The following is a 27,463-nucleotide window of genomic DNA, read 5'->3' as shown; positions in this document are numbered from 1 at the left end:
CAAAAGCTATCACACTTATAATTCAGAACTTCCTAGTGCTTATATTTTCATGACAAAATAAGTACATAGGTTGCATTTTACTGTGTTTGATATGTGCTAGTTTATCATGAAAAAATAAAACTAATTGAAAAATAAAACAGAAAATAAACATACTGGAGACACCCTGTTTACAGAACAGAAAAAAATGCACAAAGTCTATAACATATTAATAAGCCTAGGAAAATTTCTTCCATCTTCCAGCCTTCAGGGTCATTATAGTTATTAGCCTTAACCCTTTAGTACTTAGAACAGGGAATTTTTAGGGAAGTAAAATGTAACCCAAGCAGTAGTGGTAGCTTAAAAATGCAGGAGTTAGAATCCAAGATGGCGGCCAAGTAGGAGGATGTGTCCAGAGTCCCTCCGAGACACTGCACCCAAAAAGGTACGGATGCACACCCGTACCTGCACGGAGTGAGAGCTGAGATCACCAGGGATTGGGGGCTGAGAAGTCGGTGGCCAGGAGGTGCTGATGTGAGGAGATCAAGGAGCGTGGAGGATCAGAAGAGCGTGCCCATGTCTGCATGTGGTGGGCGCAGTGGGCTGGCAATTTTGGGAGAGAGGTGCCGCCGCTGCAGATGGGAGGAACAGCGTACATCACGAGGCAGGAGCGGCGGATCAGGCAAGGGGGAGGGCAGCCGCTGAGGAGGCAGAGAACTGCGGAGGGCGGCGGCATTTGAGAGCTGTTGCCGGACGCTTTCAGAGAGTTGGGGCCCAGCGGCGTCAGCGTCTTCCTTCGGGGTGGAGGCGGGGGGCCCAACCCGGGCGGAGGAGAATCGCCGTTCTTGTGGAGAGGCCAGCTGGGGCATTGCTGGGAGAGGAGCTGCAAATTACAGAGACTTGAGAGGTAGTGCAGTTCTCTGTACTGAAACTTATACTATCAGCATAGCTTTGAAAGAAAGACTGTCAACAGCTGATTTTGGACTGCTTCAGCCTAAGCCTTTCCTTTAGAAAGGACTGATCTTTTGAAGAAGAGCGTGTGCAGGCTGAGTGACAGAGAAGAAAGGACTGTAAAAGACCATGGGGTGCCTGTGGGTCACGGACTGTGAGGACAGCTGATGTGCAGAGCTCTATTGGGGCTGTGATCTGAGTAAGTGAATCCTATAGAATTAAGTGGCATCCTGAAGGGTGCCTTGAGGGGGAAAGATCCCTGAGGAATGCCACCAAAGAAGGGATTGGAGAGATTCCGTTATTCGGCGGAACAGGGGAAAAAAACCTTGGTGGAATCGGCAGGGACAGAGAAGAGTGGAACAAAGATGGCTGCGAGTCCGGTGGGGGCCAGAGAGCAGCAAGCTGAAGAGGGCCCTGAATCTGGTGACATCGTGAAACAGGAGATGGTGGATTGGTTTCAGGACCTGAAGGCTGATTTGGCAGGGGTCAGACAGGATATACAAACTGCCCTCAGAGAAATTAGGGCTGAAATTCGTGATCTGGGAACGCGTGTCGGTGAGGTGGAGGAGGGGATGGAGACTGTCAAGCAAGATGTGGGAAAACTACACAATGTGGTGAATGAGGACTCGCGGGAATTACAACAACTCAGGGAGCAGGTGGAGAACCTGTAGACTAGGTCGCGCCGCAATAACCTGCGATTTAAGGGAATTCCTGACTCTGATATATTTAACAATTGCGAAGCAGTGATTCGGGAACTATGTGGGTTCATTTTGAATGGGGAGGATGGGGGCCAATTGCCAGAACTTGGAATTCAGAGAGCGCATAGAGTGGCTGGTCCGCAATGGGATGCTTGCCAGAGGGACATAGTGGTGTGTTTTGCTGACTTCCCCATGAAGGAGAAGATATTGACCAAAGCAAGGCAGCAAAAAAAAGTTATTTGGAAAAATTGTAAGATTGGAATGTTCCAAGACTTGGCCTGGACTACGCTGCAAAAGTGTCTATCCTTCAGAGAAGCCACAATATATATGAGGTCAAAGGGGATCCGGTATAAGTGGCTTTTTCCATTTGGGATGTGGCTAACAGTGGATGGTAAATCGCGTAAAGTCAAGACCTCGGAAGAGGCATGGGCAACACTGCGCTCGTTGCGGTGCAGAGATGTTCCCGTTCAGAAGGAGTTGCGGGAGATCACCAGGGAACGTGGCAGAAGATGGTGGAACGGGGAAAGACTTCTAACAAGCAAGCTTCCTGAGGGATCAGATTTGTGTGGACTGGTGATGAAAAGCTTGAATCAGTGGGGAGGTTGGGTGGAGGAATGTGGGTTGCATGAATGTAAGGAGTGTGGGTGACATAGGGTGCTGGGAGAGATAGGGATTAGCGTTGGAGAGGTTAAAGTTCAGGAGAGTTTGTGGATTCCTCCTGGGATGGCAGATTTACTGACAGAGAAATCAGCTACAGGGAAAAGGAGGATGGGGGAGGGAAGGGAAGGATGGGGGAGGGGACGGGCAGGGCTTTTTTTGAGGGGGTACTTGGGGGTACTGAGTACCGGCACCTTTTCCATTGTCTGCTAAAGTTGACCCATGGTCCCCAAGTTTTAATGAAAGAGCTCAGGCTCTACACAACAATTTTGCCTTGTCATTGATTCTGTGACTGGTTGCACGGGTCCTGGCTATTATGAGGTGGGTCCCTCAGTGATCACCCCACCCCTGAAGGGTGGCCTGGCATTTGAGTACCGGCACCTTTTTTGCTAGAAAAACTGCACTGGGGACGGGGATAAGTTGGATCAGAGGAGGGTGGGTTTGGAGCAGGGGGGAGGGCAGAGATTGCGTGTGGGGAAAGAGAGGGGACAAGGGGAGGGGGAAGAGAGAGACTTTATTGGTGGGAACATGGAATGTAAATGGGCTAAATAACCAGGGGAAGTGTAGTAGAGTATTTAAGGAGCTGGGTAGGTTGAAATGGGATGTGACATTTTTGCAAGAAACACATTTAAGACCGAGGGATGTTCACCTGTTGCGTCGTAGGCCTTTTCAGGAAGTGGTGGTACATCAGGGAATAGGGCCAAAACAGATGGGGGGAGTGGCTATTTTGATAAGACAAACTCATGGTATTGTGATTAAAGAGGTGTTTCGGGATACTAGTGGGTGTTGTGTGGGTCTCAGAAGGTGGTTGCAGGGCAAGGAGCTGACATTGATTAATATTTATGCTCCGAATGTGGGGCAGAGGGACTTTTTTCAAACATTAAAGGAAGAAATATCAGGATTTGTAGGAGGCCAGGTTGTGGTATGGGGGGGATTTTAATATTGCCCCAGATGCAAGATTAGATCATTCAACGGGAGGAGGTCAGCAGAGTGGCCCTGGGAGGAAAGCATTATTAAAATTTTTGAAGAGGTTGGAGGTGGTGGATTGTTGGAGGTTGATGCATGGGGTACAATGGGACTACACCTTTTACTTGCATGCAGCACAGACGTATTCCCAGATAGATGGGTTATGGGTGCATCGCAATGGATGGCATATAGTGGGGGCTGCTGAGATGAGACCATTAGTGTTTCTGATCATGCGCCAATGTGGATTAAATTAATTGGGTTGGGGCAATGCAGGAGACAAGGAGTCTGGAGACTTAATGAATCACTGCTTGAGCAAGTGCGGGAAGATATTCAGCGTACTATTCAAGAATTTTGCCGCTTTAATGATAATGGGGAAGTAACAGATGGGATGTTATGGGATGCGTTGAAAGTGGTGGTGAGGGGTGTTTTAAGTGGGGGGGGGGGCATAAGAAAAGGGAAAAAGGGCAGCACTCGCTGTCTTTACAGAAGAGGTTGTTGCATTTAGAGCAAATGCACAAAAGAAACCCTTCGCCACAGGTGTGGACAGACCTTAAGCAAGTGGGAAATAGCACAGTTGCAGATGGCAGAGGTGGAATTTATGAGAACCAAGCTTAAGCAACAATATTTCGAGTTTGCCAATAAATCCAGTGCAATGTTGGCCCGTTATTTGCGGGCACGGAGAGTGCGCTCCCATATTCAGAAGCTGAAGGATGAGAGGGGAGGATGGCACTATGCCAACTCAGATATTGGAAATTGTTTTATGAAATATTATCAAAAACTTTATAGTGTGTCTGAGGAACCACCGACGGTGGATATGGCTCAGTTTTTGGATCAGATCCCATTACCACGCTTAGATGAGTCTGAAAGAGCTCAGCTTGGGGAACCCATTAGATTAGGGGAGGTACAGGGTGTGATAAAACGGCTCCCTAATGGTAAAGCAGCAGGCTTAGATGGATACTCGGCGAGGTTTTATAAATGCTTCGTGAAGGAGTTGGGAGATCTCTTGGTAAGGGTAGGCAATGGAGTTTTAGAGGGTAGGGGGCTACCGGTATCTATGTCTGAGGCTGGGATAACGATTTTGCCTAAGCCTGGGAAAGATCCGGTGGTTTGTGGTGCTTATAGGCCTATTTTACTCTTGAATGTGGATGCAAAGATAGTGGCCAGGGTGCTGGCTAACAGGTTGGCTAGGGTGTTGCCAAAATTGATCCATATAGATCAATCTGGGTTTATTCTGAGGAGACAGGTAGGGGATAATATAAGGCGTACTCTTCATTTAATATGGGAGGCACAAAGATCCCAGGCTAGTACAGTTTTGTTGGCCATAGACGCAGAGAAAGCATTTGATCGGGTAAGTTGGGGGTTTTTGCAGGAAGTGATGACTCGCATGGGCCTGGGAGACAACTTTGGGGCCTGGTTGGCAGCTTTGTACACAGCTCCTAAGGTATGCCTTAATATTAATGGGCGATATACATCCTTTTTCTCCAATCAGTAGAGGGACTAGGCAGGGCTGTCCCTTATCGCCCCTCCTTTTTGCACTGTATATAGAGCCATTGGCAGTAATGATACGTCAGCATCCAGATTTTCGGGGTATTAGGTTTGGGGGGATGGAGCATCGTATTGCATTGTTTGCGGATGATAAGCTGCTTTGTGTAGTGGATCCAGAGCAGACATTACAAGTGGTGTTGGAGATTTTTAGGGAATTTGAAACATATGCTGGCCTAAGGGTCAACATGGATAAAAGTGAGCTATTGGGGATATCTTTGACACATGGGGAAACAAGTACATTGAGAGCATTGTTTGCATTTAAGTGGGCCAGGCATCACATTCGGTATCTGGGGATTCGAATTCCTAGGGATTTGGGAGGGGTGTATGATCTCAATTATGGGAAGATAATAAATCAGATTCAGGGGGAGCTGTCTTGGTGGAAGGGATTGTGGCTTTCGTGGTGGGGGCGTATGGCAGTGGTGAAGATGAACGTGCTACCTAGATTGTTATTTTTGTTTCAGGCGCTGCTGGTGGCGGTTCTGAAATGGACATTTAAACAATCGCAGGGTTTGGTATCACAGTTTATATGGGGGGTGGGGGGGTAGGCATCCCTGGTTGGCTGGACGAGTGTTATGGGGCGCTCCTGAGAGGGGGGGTACAGCGGTGCCCAATATTGAATGGTATTATGTTGCAGACCAAATGATGATTATGGACTTGGAGAGGGGGATGATTATGGACTGGGGAGAGGGGGATAATTAAGCCTGCGAGCCAGTTGGAGCATTCGTATAGCACACACAGGCTGATGAGCTCGTATTTATGGACTACTGAAGGAATGGGGGTGATCTTGGCTGGGATACAGAATCAATATGTGAGGCATCTGGTAGAACTGTGGGGAAAAGTGCGGAGGAGATGGGGACAGACTGATAGGGTATCAACACTGGTGCCTTTGAGATGGGAGCCAAAATTTGGGGCAGGGAGAGAAAATGCCATTTTTGTGCGGTGGGAGCAAGCGGGTATTGTGAATTTCCGTGCTGTGCTGCAGGGGGGGGGGGAGGGAGGGTGAAGAGCTTTGATAAGCTGTGCTCCATGTATAGTTTGCCCGGGTGGGGGGGGGGGGGCATTTTTTCCTATATACTGATTCAACATTTTGTGGGGACATTGGGTTGGGGGGGGGGGGGGACCTCAGGAGACGGAAAGTCTGGAAAACCTGTGGCTTCTGTTGAGGAAGGTTCCCAGACCAATATCAGTGATATACAGATTTTTTAGGGGGTATGATACCAAACCATTTGGTTTTCAGGGGGCTTGGGAGGAGGATTTAAGTTGCCGCTTTTCTGATCGGGAGTGGGAAGTTATTTGTGGGGAGGTTCAGAAAGTGTCAGTATGTATTTTGGTGCAGGAAAATGCATATAAAGTTTTGTCCAGATGGTATTACACACCTGAACGACTGAAGCGGATGTACCCTGGTACATCAGACCTATGTTGGAGGTGTAATTCACAAAAGGGGTCATTTATACACATATGGTGGGCTTGCTCTAAGGTGGTGCCCTTTTGGCACGCTATAATGAAAGCGTTAGTAAAGTTGGTTGGATCGTCTTTGGTGTGCCTTGGGTTTATATAATGAGAGGAATTCTTGGGAGGAGCGTAAATGGTTGCGCCTGGGATTGGCAGCAGCTAAGTGTTTAACAGCACAGTATTGGAAGAGGGTAGACCCCCCGACATTGGGGGACTTGAAATGAAAACTGGGTCAGTTAATACAAATGGAGCGTCTAACGGCTTACCGTAGGGAGGGAGTACTGCGGTATAAGGATGGGTGGGATAAACTACAAGAGACTGACAGGTATTTAGGGTGGTGGAGTATTATAGGAGGGGGGAGGGGAGGGGGAGAGAGAGTGCTCCAAAGAACCAGGGGGCGTTCAGTTGGGTTTGGAGATGGGAAGAGGGTTGGGGAAGGGGATGATGTATGTTAGGGGTGCATGGTTTAGTTGGGTAGTGAATACGGTTTATGGGAACATTTTGATGTCATGAGATTTGGAGCAGTATATATAATAGCTAAGCTAGTTCCAGATGTAGCAGTTTAGTACTTATGGGCCCCTGCGTGGGTGAATGTGAGCGGGATGTGCTCTCTGAGAGAATGATTGTTCAAGGTTGTTATAATAAAAAAATTTAAAGTGAAAAAAAAATGCAGGAGTTAAAGGTTTAAGATTGATATGTTCTATGCATGCTAAGTGGATACCAGCAGATATGTACATGTATATTTTTTTTTTCATTCTTACTATATAAAATTGCTTGATGTCCAGGAGCATTTTAACCAATAATATGGCAATAATATGGCAATAATATCCCATAGTAGTAAGTGTAATCTATTGAACAGCTACACTTATGAGTGTTAATGTGGGACAATGAAAGCCTGCAGGGGCCTTTCTGCCTCTAGCCGAGAACTAAATATATATGTTTTCCTATGTTTTCTTTAGAGCCTGGACTACCATAGCTGAACATACTGAGAAGTGCCCTGCCAGACACCTTCAGATGACTATGGATGACAGGTATTTTCTAAATTCTCAGTACAAGTCTAAGCCTAAGGTAAGAGAGAGAACAGGTTTACTAATTTTCAGCTAAAATCTGGAATGGAATCTAGAATGCTAGAAGCATTTTATTGCTGAACTTTAAATCCTCAGAAAGGGGCACATTTTTAATTGTAGAAGAACGTTTACATAGCCAGGATTAGCTATTAGCCAATCAAACAAATTCAAAATTATATTTTGTGATAAGTTAACTGGTGATGTGCCAAAAAACATTATATTTGTAAGAACCATCACAGCATAGACTTTACAACCCGGTGTACAGGAGAAGTCTGGTGCCCTTCAGCTCAGCAGTTTCATTACAGACATGAGGTTCATTTGCTCAAGACTACAAAATGCATACAGCAAAGCAAGTTTTCAAAATTATGTTGTGAAAGTATTTTTTTTAAAAGCCTCTCTTTTCTGTGATATGAAACAAACTTTTGAATAAGTACGTCAACTCTCTCAAAATATAAGCAGTGTCTCCTTGTTTATAAACTTTGTCAGTCTCACGCTGTGGTGCCCATCATGGTTTACACTCCCACTTTACCTCCGACAGGTGTCATCTGCTGATTGAGCATCCCCATTGGTGTTGGTGGAGGTACCACCCCCATAAGAGCTCCGACTGGGGTGCCCGCTCGGGGGGACGTATTCTGCTGCTGCTGCTGCTGTTGTGCTGCTCGTTCTCTCTCCTGCTGTTCTGCAACTTTGGCTGCTCGTTCTGCAAAAGCATTATAGTTTTTTTTTTTGGTTGTTTAGGTTGTTTATTATTTATTTGGTTGGTTTTATTTTATAGCTTTGTTGTGTAAGCCAAAATTTCATGACAGGGTCAACTAAGCAATTTTGAATGCCTTTTAAAGTACTTACGCTGTAATATGTCAAATGCAGTAAATACATATTGAATGCCAACTAGAATGAACAAGTGTAAATACCTTGTGCATTTCTGATCTTAATCTGATCTAGAACACTTAAAAACAAAATGGATCACAGTTAAGAATAAAAGGTAGTGAGATCCAGAGGGTGTCTTGCTAATATTACATCTAATTTTTGTGTAGATCAGAACATTTCATCTTTTGATGCCTCTACAAAGATAAAGTTAAAAACATGGGTGGGAGTTCTTTACTATTAAACTCCCATTTCTTCTTTTTTTTCCTAACAGAATCATTTGTATCATCAATGAGTAAGATATTAATGGTTGTTGTGATAACTAACAGGTACTTTGATTTAGGAGCCGTCCCTCTATACACTTTTGACCACAAGTGAAAACAAGCTTATGTCCAATGTGTAGAGCAGAGGATGCAATAAGAAAGCATGTAGAGGCCTAGATAAAACAGTTTCTTATCTGATGTTCATCAACAGATGCAAATCTGAGGCCTAGGTCAGCCACTGTCAGCTGGAATATAGAAGAATGCCTTCCTTGCATTATGCCACAAAATGTCAGAAATGACTATAGTATCACCAGTGTTTCCCCACTGGTCAAGTGAGCAGCAAGGAAATTACAAATATTTTAAACGATTGTGGGTTTTTATCTATAGTTTTATGCAAAAGGATTTCAGGTTGAAAAATCAGAGAAAATTATTTCAAGCCCAAGCAGAGAATTAAAAAAAACAGTGCTAAATCTGGAAAACATTTAAGAAACCAGCTTGGTGCAGGCAACTTTAGAGAGCTAACAGATGCCCACAGCACTGAAAAACTAGGAAAATTCTCCCCATGTCATGTGATACTCTCCCAATAATGAAAGTGTATTTTCTCTATGCATTTTCTTTAAACAAGTGCTCAAAACAATAAAACATTTGTTGTCTAATTTTTAAAGGGCTTTCTCCCAGTTTATGCCCATGGAAAAAAGCCTCTTAAATCATCAGGTTCTTAGTTTATCAAAAAAAGAAACTCCATTTTGATGATCTGACTATATAGAACAGTGTGTGCAGGGACCATCATTTACCTTCATAATCGGCTTTCTTGTTTGCCTCTAGGTTTCTCCACTCAGTCCCTACCAGCCTACTGAGTTCTCCAAAAGAGTAGTCTGGGTGCTGAGCTTTGATCACAGCCCTCATCTCGCTGCTGAAAAGGATGTAGCCGCTCATATTGATCTTTCTCTTGGATCCTTCCTTCTTACTGCTGCTCTTAGCAGATTTGGGAGTAGACTGTTGGAAAGAGAAAAAAAAACCAACCCACGATGTCATCAACACAACAACAAGCAGCAATACTTATTATGCTTCTCCCCACCCCAAATGTAGCCATATCCCTCCCGCTACACAAATCAAGATGATCTCCAACCTTTGTTTCCAAATTTACCTTTCTGTTGTCTAAACACATTGTTTGTAATTTGGAGCTTCTGTCCACCGCCTCCCCGGGATCGTCATCTTGATTTGGCCTGTCAGTGGGCGTTTGTGCCTGCTCTGTCTCTGTTACGTTCCCCCTTAGCGTCAGTGAGGAGGGGGAGGGCAGCCTGACCGATGATGTCAGGGCGTCGGAGCATCGGGGGGAACTCGGCGGTACGGCAGCAGCGGCCTGATTTAGTGTTTTGAAACACGGGTTACAAATGATTAGGGAAAAAAAGTTGAAAAAAAAATATTGGTTTGCATATGACCAGATAAATTTGAATTGATAGGAGGGGGAGAGAAGGGACGGGACTCTTTCACGAGTTAGATAGGAAAACTTGGGAAGCAGAGCAGCTACACGGTGCTGTTGCTTATCTATGTAGCCAGACCTCGTTAATCCATAATTGATCTATACAAATTAATAGAAATAGTTTATATTCATGTAAGAAATAAAAGCGATTTACAATTCTACCATGTTTTAAATGTGCATATTGCCATTTCTGAATGGATAATTTGGCAGTACATTTTCAGTATAGCAGCCTCTAGAAGACCCAAGGAAAACATTGCTATCTTCCAATTACAACTAGGTAAAATTAAGAATGGGGGAATAAAAAGTAAAAATTAAGGCCATGCAGAAAATCTGCTGCAGATTCTAGAAATTCAGATGCTGTCTAGATGCATAATCCCAGCTCAGTACCCAGAACCATTCTTTCTCCCAGACATGGAAAGATATGCAATAATTACCTAACACTAATTTTATAATATTTTTGCAACAGGGTCTTATCAACCTGAATATATATATTTTAAAATATTTTGTTAAATTTCAGATTTAAAAAAAATCCATAAATATATATGAATTAACCAGGTCAGACTTTACTACTGATTATTTAAAGTTGAGGTCAATGAGGAGGTAGCTTTTGTTCTGGAAAGAGTGCGTCTTGTGTCTAGGACGTTAGAATTGCAAAACTAACGTCCTAAAGTAAGACAAACATAAATGAAAGAGAAAGGTACTTTTCTTAAAAATGGTTTTACAAAACATGACCTTATCCACCAATGTGTCCTCAGGTGTTTGAGGAAGACACACTTCTGGTTAAATAGTTATAAAATAAAGGGTCCAGTTATGTTCAGTATACTGAGCACAATGCAGCTGAAGCCTGATAGACCTAGAAGATTTCTGTGTTTTGATACCTTGGTCAATCTTCAAACAGACTGCTAGGTCACAGGCAGTTGGTCAGCACTGAAAATGAGAAACTTGCAAAGAAAACCATCAAAGCTCAACTGCTTTTTTAATAGTACAATATTGCGCACCATCTTTGAGTTGTCACAAGAAAAAAAAAAAAAAGAAACAACATTAAGTAGGACTATTGACAAAGCAACATTGTAAAAGTTAAACAGTAAATTGATGCAAATTATCTTATTCTTTTATTCCAGTCTCTTGTTCATTTTGAAATACAAATGAATTTAGTCTTATAATGGTACTTTCTATACAAATTGTTTTCCATAGGCTTCAGTAATCATTACGTTTGCATGAAGTGCTAAAGGCAATACTAAGGAGAAGATAACCTACAGCTCATTACTTTAAATGAACTAGGGTCGGTTGGATAACTGCAATATCATCCTCATGTCCAATTAAATCACACTTATATATATCTGGACCCATGAAGTTGTAACACTAATCAAGCTATGTTTTTATTTATAATTGATGTGTTATTTGGGTGGATCTATCCTACAATGTTTAGAGATCTAATATTTCTGCTGGCACAGTACAAAAGATAAACAAGTAGGTGCCAGCACTGTAGCTCAGATGTCAGCATACAGCTTTACAACAGATAGGATAGAGGTTCAGATCTGCCATCTGCTGGAACCAAGGTTGGAGAAAGAACAGGAGACGGCATGATGTCACAAAGCTGAAGCCAGTCCACCCAAGGTGGTTTTCACTTCTCCCCAATGCAGCCACCACCATCTTGGTACACCCACAACAATGGGTATCAATTAAATTATTCTTTGGATCCTAGCCTCCCCAACCGATAACCTACATGTGAGGAGAGAACCCATCTAGTCCTAAGGACCCTAGCCATCTAAAGTCAAGAAAATATAGGGGATAGAGATACCTAACTGCCCTAGTCAGGGCAACCTATAAGAAAAATCTCAGGAGCACCTAGCAGTGACAGTGGCTGCTTAAGCTCCGCACTATGACTGAAACAGTGGAAATTAGGAACCTGCTGTACCCACTTCTGGGACCAAGAAGTAAAGGAGAAGCTGGGTATAGTTGTGTATTTCCAGCATGGTGACCAGGACCACCTATCATCTACATAGGTTCCCGGACCAGATCCAGAAACTGAACAAACAAGAACCACTTAAAACTATAGGTTCTCTGTGGACTATCATGCATACAGCCAGCACCAAGCTATCTAAAGCATAGCTTAGGAACCTCAGAATCCCTGAGTCTCTCAGCTCTCTAACAACTAAGATCATAAGTGAATCTTCTTTGAGACTAAGTATACTACCCACTAAATTGTTATTAAGGAAGGCTAAAGAGAGAATATTAACATATTCTAACAAGGAGAAGGGTGAGAAGGAGAATAAGAGACTATGTAAACAATATTTATATTCTGCCACTGCCATAGTTTACTGCCTTTCAACTGTAATTGTCCCAATTTATATCCATTGGTTCAGAACACCAATCCTGGATTTGTCTACTTCATTGATAGTGTGGAGGGTGCAGATGTGTGGTGAAACTGCCTCCTGGCATTTGTTGGTCCTAGCCTTTGCCCCAAACCAATAAATTATGTTAATTAAGAGGTTCCCCTTACCATATCCGTGCATACACCAGGGACCTCCTTACATTTGCATTCAAGAACTGGTGCTTTCCTTGATGCAGAGACTTGAAACATCAGTAGACAATGCAAATTCAACTGAGACTCTTGATTACTACTTTGTATTGGAGTCCGATGAAGAATAGATTATGAGGCTCATTATTATGAGTATTTCTAAGAATTTTCTAGGATGTACGGTTAGAATGTATCAGGATATTGCCTAGTCCAGTCTCCAAATGGTGTCGCTTCCAGACCTGAGGAAAAGTCCACATTGCCCTCAAACTGTAACGGGGGGAGAGACGACGGCACTGTTGTCACCTTGTATTGAACTCTCTACCACCATCGCTAGGCTAATCTCACCGGCTGCAAGAATTGAAGCCAAGAAGCATGTCATGCATTAATAGCAGGTTTCATTATGTAGCAAGTTGCTGAAAGAAAGCAGAGCGCTCCAGCCATCTCTCCAGGGTAAACACTGATTTGCCCATGACCCCCTTCCAAAACCAAACGCATCAAAGCTGCAACATTATAAAGGCATATATCGGGAAGACCCAAACCTCCTTGTACTTTGTACATGGTCAATGTCGAAAAAGCTATTCGAGCCCTCTTGCTGCGCCAAATAAAAGATTGGAGAATGCTACAAAAACACTCTTTCATCCTTATGTGTCAGCCAGATTGGGATATTCTGCAGGGGATACACCAATTTGGGCAATAGAACCATCTTAACAAGAGCTACTTTGCCCATCAACGACAAGGGGATGTTCCTCCACATGTGGCATTATTTTCTGATTTTCTCTAATGGGTCTAATAAGTTACACTTATACATGTCTTGTTGATTAGTACTTAAATATATGTCCAGATAACACATAGGTTTTTTCACCGCGGGAATGGGTAAATATGCATGTTATGGTTCCACTCTGCTACCCACCAGAAGTTTGGACTTATCACAATTTTCCCTAAGCCCCGAATGTTTCCAATATTCTTGAATGATCCGCAGGGTAATACCTAGATGTTGAGATGCTTGGTGTAAATACAATAAAATATCTGTAAAGAGGCTGATTTCGCATTCTAAACTGCCGACCATAATCCCCTTATCTTACTATACTGCTGAATTTTGATCGCCAAGAGTTCAATTGCTAACAGGAAGAGCAGAGGAGATAATGGGCAGCCCTGGTGGGTATCCCTCTGGAGATCAAAGCTTACCGTAAGCAGTCCATTAATAAATAAGCTGTTTTATCAGGAAGGTGCAAAAGTTTTCCTTCATGCCACACTTTCAGTTTAGCAGGGTATACTAAAGAAAAATGTACACCCCTGTGGTACAATTCCAAGCACGTAGTTGCAAGTTCTTTCCTCTGGAGGGCTATCTGGGAAGACTAATCATTGAATAGCAAGAGCTTGTTATTATTATAATCCAAATACTCCAGCTTGTGGTATGCCCTCAGTATGGCTTCCTTTTCCACCCAGTTGAGGAAACAAGTGATGGCTGTGCGGGGCTGGGTGTCAGCATCTCGGCGAAGCCTGATTCTGTGAGCCCTCTGAACTTGGTGGAGTACAGTCCAGACCCAGTAGACAAGGAAGCTAATTCCTAAAAAAATGTATACAGCTCCGTATCAGAAACTTCCTTGGAGAGACCCATAACCTACAAGTTATTCCTGCGGGCTCTATTCCCCTGCTCCTTCATGCGTAGCTCAGCATTCTCTAATTGCAGGATACCCAGCTGGTTCAACACTCACACGGCTTCATCTTCCTACTCCTAAACTGCATTCCACCTCTGGGATTTGGTGGGAGTATCGAATTTTTCATTTATTCCATCTACCCCAATGCCAGTTACATTCCTAGATATTTCTTAGGCTCACTCCTACGCCGGTGCAGTAATCAGCGTGGTGCTATCTGCCATCTTGTTTGCTGTCGGCAATACTTTTTGTCAGGCTGTTTTGGGGGTCTTCGCAGGCATACCACGCTCTTCCGATGTGCTCCAGCTGCTCCTCCGGGAATTGAATATAGGTTTCAACGTTTTTTATTGATGACATTTTCAGATAACCATATTAAACAGTCTGAATGTATACAATTCCAGTATGGAAAAGAAAAAAAACCAAAAACCGAGTTTTCAATAACAGCGAGATAGTACCTTATGCCATCAAATTTTGAATTGTTACATCCCCACCTCCCCCTCTAATTCTGTGCCCCTACAGTTAGGCTGTATCTTCCCTTCCCGCCACCCTCTTCCCTCCTCCCTGAAGTCTAAGTCCTCCCCTCCCCCCATTCCGCATACTGGTCCCTTAGGACATCACTCCCCGCGCCTAGCCATGCCCCCCGGTAATCTATTCAGGACTTGGCTGCGTGCTCTGGTAGATATGGTATTGAGGTATGGTTGCCATATTGTCAGGAATCTCACCTGCTTTTTTGGTGACAATCTCGCCCCTCGGGATTCCCGTAACATGAGCTGATGAAACTTATTCCTCCAGCACCAATAGGAGGGAGGCATGTCAAACACCCATCCGTTAAGAATACATTTTTCCCCAGTACACAGGCTTTATTTGTCAGCATTTGTTCGCCCTTGGTACCCCCTCCCCCTTGCCCGTCCATATTAAACATCATACGTTCAAATGTAATATTTATCCTGTGCCCCAGAATCCCTCTAAGGAAGTTCTCCAATCTCTGCCAAAACAATTTAATAGATCTACATTGCCAGATACAGTGTATAAATGTGGCTCCTTCTTGCTTACATTTTTGGCATCTGTCGTCGTCTACTACTCCTGCATGGAATGCCCTCCTCTGGGAGAAATATGCTCTGTGCACTACTCTAAATTGGCATTCCTGAAGTTCTGCACTATGTACTATTCGTGTTACCCCCATCAATGACTTTCGTATGAGTGTCTCAGATATTGGTTTCTGCATATCCTTACTCCAACGTGCTGCTATCTCTGCTACGTCCCGTGGTGGCTGTTCACTCTCCATAAGCTTACAGAACCAGGAGACTGAAATTTGTCCTGCAGCATCACCTTCTAGATACTCCCTCAACTTCCTCGGGAATTGAATATAAAGAAATCCCCCTCTGGCTACTGATAATTAACAGGTTTTTGCAGGGTCCTCACGAAGCTTGGCTCTGCTGTTGCTTGCTAGGAGGCAGGCATCACGTGACCCCAGAAAGGGGTTTTTAAGCCATCAACAGGCAAGTCCCTGAATTCTTCGGTGGCTGGTCTGATTTATTCTTTTACTCATTGCTGCCAGGCTCCTAACACAGTTTTGGAGAATGTGCCGCTTAGGGATAGACCGCAGATGAGAGAGGTGGCTTTCCTTCTGGCACTGGAAACATCTCTATCACCTAAACTGCACAGAACCACTCTGGCTAGGAGCAAAGACCCTGGAAAGTGAGCTTGAAATGAAGAATGGTTCACAGCTTGCATCCGATTTGCTGGGTGTGGCAGCATCTTCTCTTAATAGCCACAGCGAGAAGAAAGCACAGCAAGAGCCTGTAAAAGTGCGTTCTGAAGATTTTTCTATTTCCAAAGACCAACTGGGAGCAGAACAAGGCTCTCAAATAATCTCTGAGAAGCCTCAAGTAGTGACACTGGAATCGCTATCATTTACAATACATAATTTAGGTAAAATACTGAGATGTTTAATTCAGTGGAAGACAAGGTCATTACACTTTCAATAGACTTATTAGAGCAAACTTGAATATGGTGGATCAGGACAAGAGACTTGACTCTATAGAATTGAAAATGCAAAAAAAGCGAAACTCTGGATGCAGCTTTGAGAAAAGACAATTTAGTAACTCAAAGAAACCTCGACGATTTGGAAAATTTATCAAAAAATAATCAATGATTTATCAGTTTTCCTAGGAAGTTGATTTATCCTCAGACTTTGCTGGAAAATTTAAACGTCTCCTGAAGATGATTAAAGTGTTTTATATATCTACGCCACCAAAAGACGTGAGTAGGTAATGAGTCAACTGGTCCTGACTTATCTGAACATAGTCTTATCAGCAAGCTGTCCATAAACATTTAAGCTATGTCTACATCAACAGACAGCAACGATTGAATCAGAATCTACCAGAGATAGAATTTTGAAGCTCTGTTATAAAGTATAGGAAGAAAAAAATTCTTGGACCACTAATTATGGGTCTTCCCAGATGTGGACAAGGTCACTGAGAAAAGGAATAAACAATTCTTGTTGCTTCGTCCCAGGTTTTACGTTTGGCAGCTCATTTCTTGCTGTTGTTTCCCTTTAGATAGTAATATACTGCTTTACATAATACAAATATCAAAGCAGTTTACAATAATCAAAATGAAAAATACGCATAAGAAACAAAACAGAAAAGAACATTGTGTTATTTGGGTTGAGAATGTTAAATACATATTTTTTTAACCTTCTCAATTGACACTTTTTTTTTTTTAGTAACAAGAGTGTTAGGCCAAAATTCCAGAATATTTCATCAGGGATTCCCACTATGTAAGCTTTTCTTTTACTCTGCTTTAATGAGATATGAGGTTTTTAACCTAACTGCTGCACGCTCAGTTTCTTAAATATTTTGTTTTGTTTTCTCCTTGTTAAACCTCTGTTCCCCCTTAATTGTGGGCTTTTCAGAAAGTTCTATAGATGCTGATTTCTTCTTGATATGTTACTCTACTCTGCCTGAAATTAACACTGTTACCAATAGAACCTGAAGTTTCTTTCAATGTTTCACATGTGGAATAATTTTTTTTAATTGCATTTAAAAAAAAATCTAAACAAGGGAAATCAAACCACACATATGCATAGATACTGAACAGTTTTCAACTACTTTTCTTACCCTTATCAGATCAAGCTCACTTTCAAAAGAGTACATGCCAAGCACAAGATCAACCTTGCCTTCACCAAAACATTTACATCAGAATTGGTCAAATGGCTGTCAAATTAATGTACTTCTGCACAGATTTAAATGCCTTATTGGTTTTCATCCTGAATACACACACATACACAATTGTTTCACCAAGTGGTACTGACAACAGTGTAAAACCACCAGAAGAAACTTATGCATGTGTGATATTCCAATAATGGATAACAGCTTAGATACTTATTGTCCAAAACTGTAATAAATGTTTGTATCACATTTATGCATAATAATTCCAGGGGAAAAAAGAATGACATCTATCAGAACTTTACCTGTGGTGGGGTGTAGGGCATTATGTCCAGTTCATTAGATAGTGGTGTCTGAAGCTGAGGCATGGAAGGAGCTTCAATGATTTCACCTTCCTCTTCACCCATCTCTTCAATTATATCATCACCCCCTTCCAACTCAGCAAATTTGGTTTCTAGTTCATGGATCTTCTTCTCTAAAAGTGGAGATGGCTCTTTCTGAGGTACTATGGGTTTCCTGGAACAGTGCCAAAATGAGATTTTAAATCTTTCTAAGTGTTAATGATACCAGAGAAAACATGGTTGATAAAAATATGGTTTGATAAACACAAGCATATTGAATCTAAGACATAAGTTATGTGATTACTCTAAGACAATAGAAGCTTGACAGTCAATATGGTATACATAGTCCTCTTACAATTGGGAAATGAAGAAGCACTGTGTACACTAATTCTCTAGGAGAAACCCTGATTTTCTGAGTCACAAAGAAAGCAAAGTTACTTACCTGTAACAGGTGTGTTCCGAGGTCAGCAGTATTAGTTTTCACAAGTGGGGTGATATCAAATGATTGAGCCCAGGAATGAGAAAATGTAAACAAAGCTCTAATAGCTTTCTATAACAATGCTTTGTGCACGAATGGGACTTTCGACATCGGTATTGTTGCATAGGACTCACTTCAGGTCCATATAAACATAAACAGAAGTCAAATTCCAGGGAAGGTAAGGACTGATTATCCTGCTGTCCTTGGAGAATAGCTTGTGCAGGTCAGCAACTTTGCTTTTTCTGAGTACAAACAGGATATACAATCCTCATAAGTGGGATTCCCTAGGTATTGGCTACTGTGGAATGTGGTAAAGAAATAGTTAATTTGAGCTTACAGAAATCAAAGGAAAAATAACTCTTTTGATAGAAGAGAAGGCTGAGACTGACTTTCTCTTATCAGTCCTTTCCCTTGACCCCAGAAAAAACATTAAACTATTTCTCATGGGGGTTTGAAACATCCCAGGCGCCCTACACATTTCTAAAGATTAAGCCTGCTTAATTAATGATGTTTCTTTTACTCTTCTAAGTTGAGAATACTGACCATTTAACCCTACTCTCTGTTTTCTATCTTTTAATCAGTTTTTAATCCACAATAGGACACTATCTCCTATCCCATGACTCTCAAATTTCCTCTGGAGCCTTTCATGAGGTACTTTGTCAAACGCCTTTTGAAAATTCAGATACACAATATCAACTGGCTCACCTTTATCCACATGTTTGTTCACTCCTTCAAAGAAATGTAATAGATTGGTGAGGCAAGATTTCCCTTCACTAAATTCATGCTGGCTTTGTCTCATTAATCCATGCTTTTTGAATATGCTCTGTAATTTTGTTCTTTATAATAGTCTCTTCCATTTTGCCTAGCACCGATGTCAGCTCACCGGTCTATAATTTCCCAGATCCCCTCTGGAACCTTTTTTAAATATCGGCATTACATGAGCTACCCTCCAATCTTCTGGTACCACGATCGATTTTAAATTTAATTTACATATTACTAACAATAGTTCCACCAGTTCATTTTTCAATTCTATCAGTACTCTGAGATGAATACCATCCGGTCCTGGTGATTTGCTACTCCTCAATTTGTCAAATTGCCCCAATACATCCTCTAGGTTTATAGAGATTTCACTCAGTTTCAACTCGTCAGCTTCGAATACCATTTCTGGCACTGGTATCACTCCCAAATCTTCCTCGGTGAAGACAGAAGCAAATAATTCATTTAATCTCTCTGCTATGGCTTTGTCATCCCTGATTGCCCCCTTTTACCCCTCGGTCACCTAGCGGTCCAACTGATTCTTTTGCCGGCTTCTTGCTTTTAATATACCTAAAAAAAAATTTTACTATTTGTTTTTGCCTCCAACGCAATCTTTTTTCCAAAGTCCCTCTTTGCCTTCCTTATCAGTGCTTTGCATTTGACTTGACATTCCTTATGCTGTTTCTTATTATTTTCAGTCGGTTCCTTCTTCCATTTTCTGAAGGATTTTCTTTTAGCTCTAAAAGCTTCCTTCACCTCACTTTTTAACCATGCCGGCTGTCATTTGGTCTTCCTCCCTCCATTTTTAATACATGGAATATATTTGGCCTGGGCTTCCAGGATGGTATTTTTGAACAGCATCCACACCTGTTGTAAATTTTTGACCCTCGCAGCCACTCCTCTCAGTTTTTTTTCCATCATTCTTCTCATTTTATTATAGTCTCCTTTTTGAAAGTTAAACGCTAATGATTGGATATCCTGTGTATATTTACTCCAAAGCTAATATCAAATCTGATCATATTACGATCACTGTTATCAAGCAGCCCTATCACCATTACCTCCCGCACCAGATCATGCAATCCACTAAGGACTAGGTGTAGAATTTTTCCTTCTCTCATCGGCTCCTGTACCAGCTGCTCCATAAAGCAATCCTTGATTTCGTCAAGTGGACAGGTACAATCCTAAACAAAGTTAAAGAGGAGTAACCTGCACATTCTGAACAAAACGGCAGGAATGCCTCTAGCCAACTTACTGGACAGACTAGATGAACCATGCTGGTTTTTATCTGCCATCTGTTACTATGAAGAGAGAGTACTCAAACCCATGGAAAAATGGCAACCATTGAGATCCTGATTGTCCTCAGAGAACCATAACAATAGCAGGTTATTTTTTATTTAGTATATACAAAAATCATACTACATACATATTAAAAATAATTTCAATCAGTTTTCAGAAAGGAAAAGCCACAAAGAGCTCCAAGTCAGACCAAATTATAGAGCTATAAAGATCAAATTAGATCTAATCATCATTGGAAAAAACCTTCCAACCCACACAGATACATCTTATATATGTTCCATTCAATATCGTGTCCAGTATAGTGTCTAAAAACTGAAAACAGTGATTAAATAATCAACAATCTCACTTATCTTACCATATGTGTAAGCAGCTATGTTAGACAGATCTATTGAGAATACCCAGTTCCAAGGACTCTGATACAGTTGTGCGGATCAGGAGTTTATGAGAAACGCTGGCCATCATTTGTCTTGGTGGACATGGAAAAGTTGGCTCACTAAATATATCCTAAGATAAGTAAGACTGTTGATTATTTAATCACTGTTTTCAGTTTATGAGATTGTTGACTCAGAGAGAATTCATGCCATCAAAATGCTTGTACTACCTAAATTGCTCTCTCACTTCACGGCGTTACCAATCAACCTGCCACAAGGGTTTTTTTCCCAGCAGCTTACTAGAAAAGCCTTCCACTATATTTGGACCCCCCCCCCCCCTCCAAGTAAAACAAGATATACTCTATAAACTGCAGGCACCTTGGGGGGATGGGAGTCCCTCACCTTGAGGATTATCATAGAGCAACTCAATTAAAAATTATTGCTGAATTACGCCAACCCTCTATAAAACCTTGGTAAAAAATTGAACAATCGATTGTGGGAGACATGGCTCCCTGGACTTAACCCTGGTTGCCAAAACAAGAAATGCTGAAATATATGCAACTGATGAACTTCTACATGCAAGCTTCATTTCAGGCATGGATGACCCTCCATTTCTCCCTCTTCCTGGACCAGTATGGAAGATTAAAGCAACAGGCACACCCCGTGGGGGTAGTGCAGCACTAGCATCAGAGGAACCTTTTGAACAAATATCCTGCTGAGGTTACTGGGCATTTTGAACAGTTAGGATATAACATGTATTAGTGGGTTTGCTCCATTAAGGTTTTATTGTGAAATGTGTATGAGAGTACATTTGTAAGTGAGTGTGCATGAGTGTGTATGAAGGAATGATATGTTAAGGTATTAGGTTTTGTAAGTAAATAAATAATAAAGGTATTTTCTAAAAATGAATTAACTGGCAGAGAGATTTATACTTATAAAAAAAGATAAAGGGGATGGAAATTCTCCCATATGAGGAAAGGCTAAAGAGGTTAGAGCTCTTCAGTTTGGAAGAGACAACTGAAAAGGGATGTGATTGAGGTCTATAAAATCCTGAGTGGTGCTGAACGGATAAAAGTGAATCGATTTTTTACTCGTTCCAAAAGTACAAAGACCAGGGGACACTCAATAAAATTACACAGAAATACTTTTAAAACAAATAGGAGGAAATATTTTTTCACTCAAAGAATAGTTAAGCTCTGGAACTCACTGCTGGAGGATGTGGCAACAGCAGTTAGTGTATCTGGGTTTAAAAAAAGGTTTGGAGAAGATCCTGGAAGAAAAGTCCAAAGTCTGTTATTGAGCTGGACATGGGGGAAGCCACTGCTTGCACCGGGATTGGTAGCCTAAGGATGCAAATTCTATGTTTACAACATCCAGGCTGTGAGTGCCAGGGACTGGAGGCTGGGGTGCAGAAGAGACCCCTAGTTCTGTGTGATCAGAGTTGGAAAACAATCTGGTCTCCTCGGTGGACAACTCCAGAAGAAGGAGGAACCAGACCTGTCTTGGCCAGTAAGGCACGAGGATCATGGTCCCCCAGTCCTGTCTGAGTTCAGCAGAGTCTGCCCTATTAGAGGGATAGGAGGCTATGCATACAGGAAACACACCCTTTCCCCAAACAAGGAGGAATGCATCCGATGCTAGTCTGTAATGTGACCTAAGTCTGGAGCAGAACTGAGGGACCTTGATATTGAGATGAGTAACAAAAAGATCCACTGAGAGGTTGCCCCACTCTCGAAAGATCTTTTGGACAACACTCATGTTGAGAGAGCACTCATACAGTTGCATCACCCTGCTTAGTATGTCTGCCAGGCTGTTCTGCTTCCTCATCAGGTATGTGGCTCGGAGCACCATACCATGAATGATGTTCCATATTGCCCGTAGATCTAGGAGGTTGATGTGAAGTTCAGTCTCCTGAGCGGAACAAAGACCCTGAGTGTGAAGCCCATCTACATAGGCTCCCCACCCCAGACTGGATGCATCTATTGTAAGCACCTGCTGAGGGGGCGGAATTTGGAATGGGGGTCCCAGGAACAAATTGTGTTGAATCATCCACCAGAGAAGTGACTGGACCAACTCCGGGGTAATGGAGATGACATCCGCAAGATTCCCTGTGACTTGACACCACTGGGAAGCAAGGGTCCTTGGGCGCTCAGCAAATGGAGGTGAGCTATGTGAGTGTCATGCACAGTGTAGGCCATGTGGCCCATCAATCTCAACATCTGCCAATATGCAACCTGCTGGCTGCTTTGAAACTGAGTAGCAATGGCAATGAGGGCATCCGCCCATGGCAGTGTTAGGTAGTTCCAAGTCTGTACGGTGTCCAGCAAGGCTCCTAGGTACTTCAAGTGTTGTACCAGGAGTAGATGGGACATGGGTTAGTTTATAACAAACCCTAGTAGCTGCAGTACCCAAACAGTCCTCTGTACTGACTCCTGAGCACCTTCCTTTGATGTGCTCTTGACTAGCCAATTGTCCAAGCAGGAAAACACATTCACCCCCAATCTGCATAGCAACGCTGTGACTATGGCAAGATACTTTGTAAAAACTTTGGGGTCAGATGCAAGGTCAAACTGCAAGATGCAATACTGGAAGTAGTGCTTCTCTACTCAAAATGTGGGAATCTCCTGTGACTGGGATGTATCTGAACATGGGTGTAAGCATACTTTAATTCCAGAGAACATAGCATTTTTCTGAATCATGGGAAGAAGGATGCCCAGGGAAATCATTCTGAACTTTTCTTTGACTAAAAGGTTTTCAGGGCCCTTAGGTCTAGGATGGGAAGAAATCCTCCCATCTTCTTGGGTACAAGAAATACTTGGAATAGAAGCCCCTCCCTTTTTCTCCTTGGTGGAACAGGTTCGACTGCGTGAGCCTTGAGAAGTGAGGAGAGTTTCTCTGCAAGCACTGCCCTGTGTTGAGAGCCGAGGAATGTTGCTCTCGGAGGGCAATTTGGAGGTTTGTGTTGCAACTGAAAATGTAACCAGTCCGGACTATTTTCGGAACCCACCAGTCTGAGGTTACAAGGGGCCACCCTTTCCTGTAAAAGTGCAGCCTCCCTCTCACAAGGTCATCTGGAACCGACACTTTCATTGCAACTATGCTCTTTTGGATCCAGTCAAAAGCTCATCTCTGGCTTCAACTGAGGAGCTTGCTGAGGTTTCTGGGCCTGCTGCTGCCAAGGACAGGAGCGCTGGGCCTGAGTCTGTTGCTGAGGACAAGAGTAAGTATACCTATGCCTCTTCTATATCTTGCAGAAAACCTCCACAATGTGGTGGACGCAGAAGGAAGAGGCCGAGACAGAGATTTGATGTTATCAGCATGTTTCTTGATGAAGCCCGCACCCCTCTTCCAACCTGTCCCCAAGAAGATTGTCTCCATGACAAGGGACGTCCATCAATCTCTCCTAAACTGCTGGTTTTAGGTCAGAAACACACGAAGCTCTGTGGCCTGCTCCAGTGGGAGAGCGTTTGCAAAGGTGAGTACACTGGAGGTCAAGGACTTCAAAAGTACAGGCTCATGTAGAGCTCGTAGGTCTGGATAAAAGAAATAAGTATCAAGGCCTGAAAATCTTTCCCCCTAAAGGAGTCCAGAATCTGAGCCTCTCTACCTGGAGGAGCAGAGGTGGGAGCTCTTGGCCCTTTCAGAGTGGATTTGACTACCATAGAATGGTGGGACAACTGAGCCTTTCAAATCCGGTAGCCTTCTGGACTCTAAATGTGGAGTTTGCCTTCTTAGGTACCACTTGCACAGAGAAGAGGTGTTTCCCAGTTTCTTACCTGCACATCCCCCCCAGGACATTATGAACAGGAAAGGTCACAGCCTCTCGCACAGGAGAATCAAACAGGACAGTTAACAACCTTTGTAAGACTCCAAGTCTTACAAAATGTAGCCTCTAAGTTGATCTTACATGGAAATAGATTTGACCATGAAACAACATTTTTACATAAATTACACTAGCTACCTATTCAAGCAAGAACTGAATTTAAAGCTTTGACTTTTATTTTTTTAAGATTTTGCATGGTCTAAATCCTGGAAATTTAACAAACTTAGTAACCACTTATAAACCACTATGTCATTTGCGATCTTCACAGGAATTATTATTTGCATTACCATCAGCTAATTGCTGCTTAGTCAGTACTAAAAACAGTACACTATCTGGCAAAGGTTATGAACTGTACCATCTGAAGTCAGAAATATTATATATTATATGAGTTTTCAACGAGCTATAAAAACTTTGCTATTCCAGTTACCTCTTTTAATTGCTGTACCACCAGTACTTTTTCATGATCATGTTTGCATTTTCTGGTGTTGACTGAATTTTACATGTTGTATGCTTTTGATGAAACTTTTTGCTGTTATCCACTGAACTTAGTGGTCAAGCGGGATACAAATGCTACAAATGTTGTTATTAAATTAAAGAATTAAAATTAACTCAACCCTGGGCTTGTCTTCCACATCCAACTGAAATGGAATGGCAGCTGCCATTTCCCTAAGAAAGCCAAAATAGGAGAACTCCTCTGAAGGAAACGTTTTTCTATCTTGTGGAGAGGAGGGATCTGAGGTATGCCTAAAGACCCTCTTTTCTGAGAAGTTCTCAGGTTCAGCAAAAAGTCATCATAAGGCAGTTGAGTTTGTGCCTGCCTCGGTAGGAGGTCCAAGCCTCAATGATGGGTGATGAGGTGCAGACTGTCCCTCATACTCCAGGGCAGTTTCCTCCCCTGATGAACAGATGGATCAGTTGGTGCCAACAAAGATTACCGACGAGGTACCAACACTGACACCCACCTAACAGGCAGGGTATGAGCCTCCAGGATGGGCTGAAGCGGCTCCATGTTTGGCACAAGCACCTTCAATGTGTCTGCACAACACCCTACAAGGAGGTGCCCCAGCAACTACTACTACTTATCATTTCTATAGCACTGCAAGGCATACGCAGCGCTGTACATCATACATAAAAAGACAGTCCCTGCTCAAAGAGCTCACAATCTAAGTAGGACAGACAGACAGAACAACTAAGAGGTAAGGGAATTAAAGAGGGGATTAAAGGGGTACAGGGCAAGTGAGTAGTGATTAGGAGTCAAAAGCTGCGTTAAAGAGGTGGGCTTTTAGCCTGGATTTGAAAACGGCCAAGGATGGAGCTAGACGTACAAGGTCAGGAAGTCTATTCCAGGTGTGAGGTGCTGCGAGATAAAAGGAACGGAGTCTGGAATTAGCAGTAGAGGAGAAGGGGACAGACAAGAGAGATTTATCCACATAATGGAGAACCCGAGGGGGGGCGTAGGGAGAGACAAGAGTGGAGAGGTACTTGGGAGCGGTAGAGTGAATGCATTTATAGGTCAGTAAGAGAAGTTTGAATTGAATGCGGAAACAGATAGGGAGCCAGTGAAGTGACGAGGAGAGGGCTAATGTGAGCATAGCGACTCTGGCGGAAAATGAGTCGCACAGCAGAGTTTTGGACTGATTGAAGAGGAGAGAGATGGCTAATAGGGAGGCCGGTGAGAAGCAGGTTGCAATAATCTAGGCGAGAGGTGATAAGAGTGTGGATAAGGGTTCTGGTAGAGTGCTCAGAGAGGAGGGGACGGATTTTGCTGATGTTATAAACTCCTAAAGCGTGGCTCGGGATCTGCTCCTTGAGGGCAAGTATCAGAAAAGGCTGGGACGGTGCTGGTATGGAGGCAGCCTGAGAATCTGCAACTGTCAAATTGGAAGTGGGGTCCCAGCTGTGGTAGACGGGGGTGCACCACGACTATTACAGAGGAGGAGCACTTCTCCTGGTGCAGACACTTCTTGGGTGCCAGTGATACTAATGACCTGGAGCTCCCAGCTCTGTGACTTGAGGATGATCAATGCAATGCTTCTTACCCTTTTCCAGATGCACAACATTGTGGTCCTTTGGTGTCGATGAGGATGATATTGAATCCATACACGTCACCAATGTTAGATGTGATGTAGACTGGTTCTGAAGCCTACTATCAGTGCCCAATGTCGAGACAGGTGGAGACCTCCTCAATGCTGGTGCACTCAGTGTCCGCTGCAGCTCCAGCAGCCATGGGGACCAATGTTCGGACTTGAAGGGCCAACACATGGTGTAATTTTCCAAAATATCTTTCATATACATAAAACCTTCTCTTCTAAAGGCCTTAAATGTTATTCATCAGTCAACTGGCACCTGATAAGTCTTTCAGGCAAAGACTGATCCATTCACAAGGGTCATCATTGGTAATTAGCATGACAGAAGGATTCTGAAAAAGTTATAAGACTTGAAGTAATGCGTTTGGAAGAGGCAAAGGATAAACACAGATTACTGCAAAACTGTCTAATACCAATGACTAACAACATCCAAAAATCAGAAGGATGAAGAAAACATTTAAGGGTAACCAGCTTAAGTTTGTAATAGCTCAAAATGGGCTTAGAATCAAGAATTACATCTAAATATAAACAGAGGACAGGAAAAGTGGTTCAGAATAATTTGATTATCATTTCCTGACTTTTAAACTAAGCAAGACCAAACTATCTCGGTCTTCTTAAGATTCAGAGCTAGCTGATTTTGTGACATCGAAATGCATACATGATAGATAAGCACACCTTGATACAAAGCAGGATAGACTCATTTTGAAGTGATAAAAACAGATAAAAAAGGTCATCAGCATAGATTCTGCACTGCACATCAGAAGATGGAAGAAAGAGGGAAAAATGTGTGGAAACAAACTCAAAGCACTCCCAAAGGACCCATCCGATACTAATTTACATAGGGTCTCATTTTCAAAGCACTTGCTACTTGTGCTCAGTTTTGGTAAAAATAAAAAGCTGGTAACCATGATTGTTTTTACAGTTCCTGTCTCAGAGTTGTTAAGAAGTCCTTGATAAAATGACTCTCCCAATTGTCAGCCTGTACTTGCAGTTCCTGGACTGGAAGGTAATAATCTGTAGGTTTAGCAGAGGGCTACAGACAA

General features: G+C 42.7%; 1 protein-coding gene across 8 annotated transcripts in view; it reads right to left on the bottom strand.

Moving 5' to 3' along the window:
• PBRM1 (polybromo 1) overlaps positions 1–27,463 on the bottom strand; it is a 242,852-nt gene that overhangs the window by 60,096 nt on the left and 155,293 nt on the right. For 5 of the 8 annotated variants that reach the window (XM_030207669.1, XM_030207663.1, XM_030207664.1 and 2 more), the window contains exons 25-28: positions 17,574–17,784; positions 9,587–9,802; positions 9,234–9,435; positions 7,842–8,012 (exon numbers count right to left, since the gene is read on the bottom strand). In XM_030207669.1, the coding sequence (XP_030063529.1) occupies positions 7,842–8,012; positions 9,234–9,435; positions 9,587–9,802; positions 17,574–17,784 (800 nt within the window). The remainder of the gene's footprint in view (positions 1–7,841; positions 8,013–9,233; positions 9,436–9,586; positions 9,803–17,573; positions 17,785–27,463) is intronic. The other 3 variants (XM_030207665.1, XM_030207667.1, XM_030207666.1) reach the window with 1 other exon arrangement.

This window comes from Microcaecilia unicolor, chromosome 6 (assembly GCF_901765095.1).
Source record: "Microcaecilia unicolor chromosome 6, aMicUni1.1, whole genome shotgun sequence".
Taxonomy (NCBI): Eukaryota; Metazoa; Chordata; class Amphibia; order Gymnophiona; family Siphonopidae; genus Microcaecilia; species Microcaecilia unicolor.
Note: the sequence above shows the minus strand (reverse complement) of the source record. Positions and strands in the feature narration are given on the sequence as shown.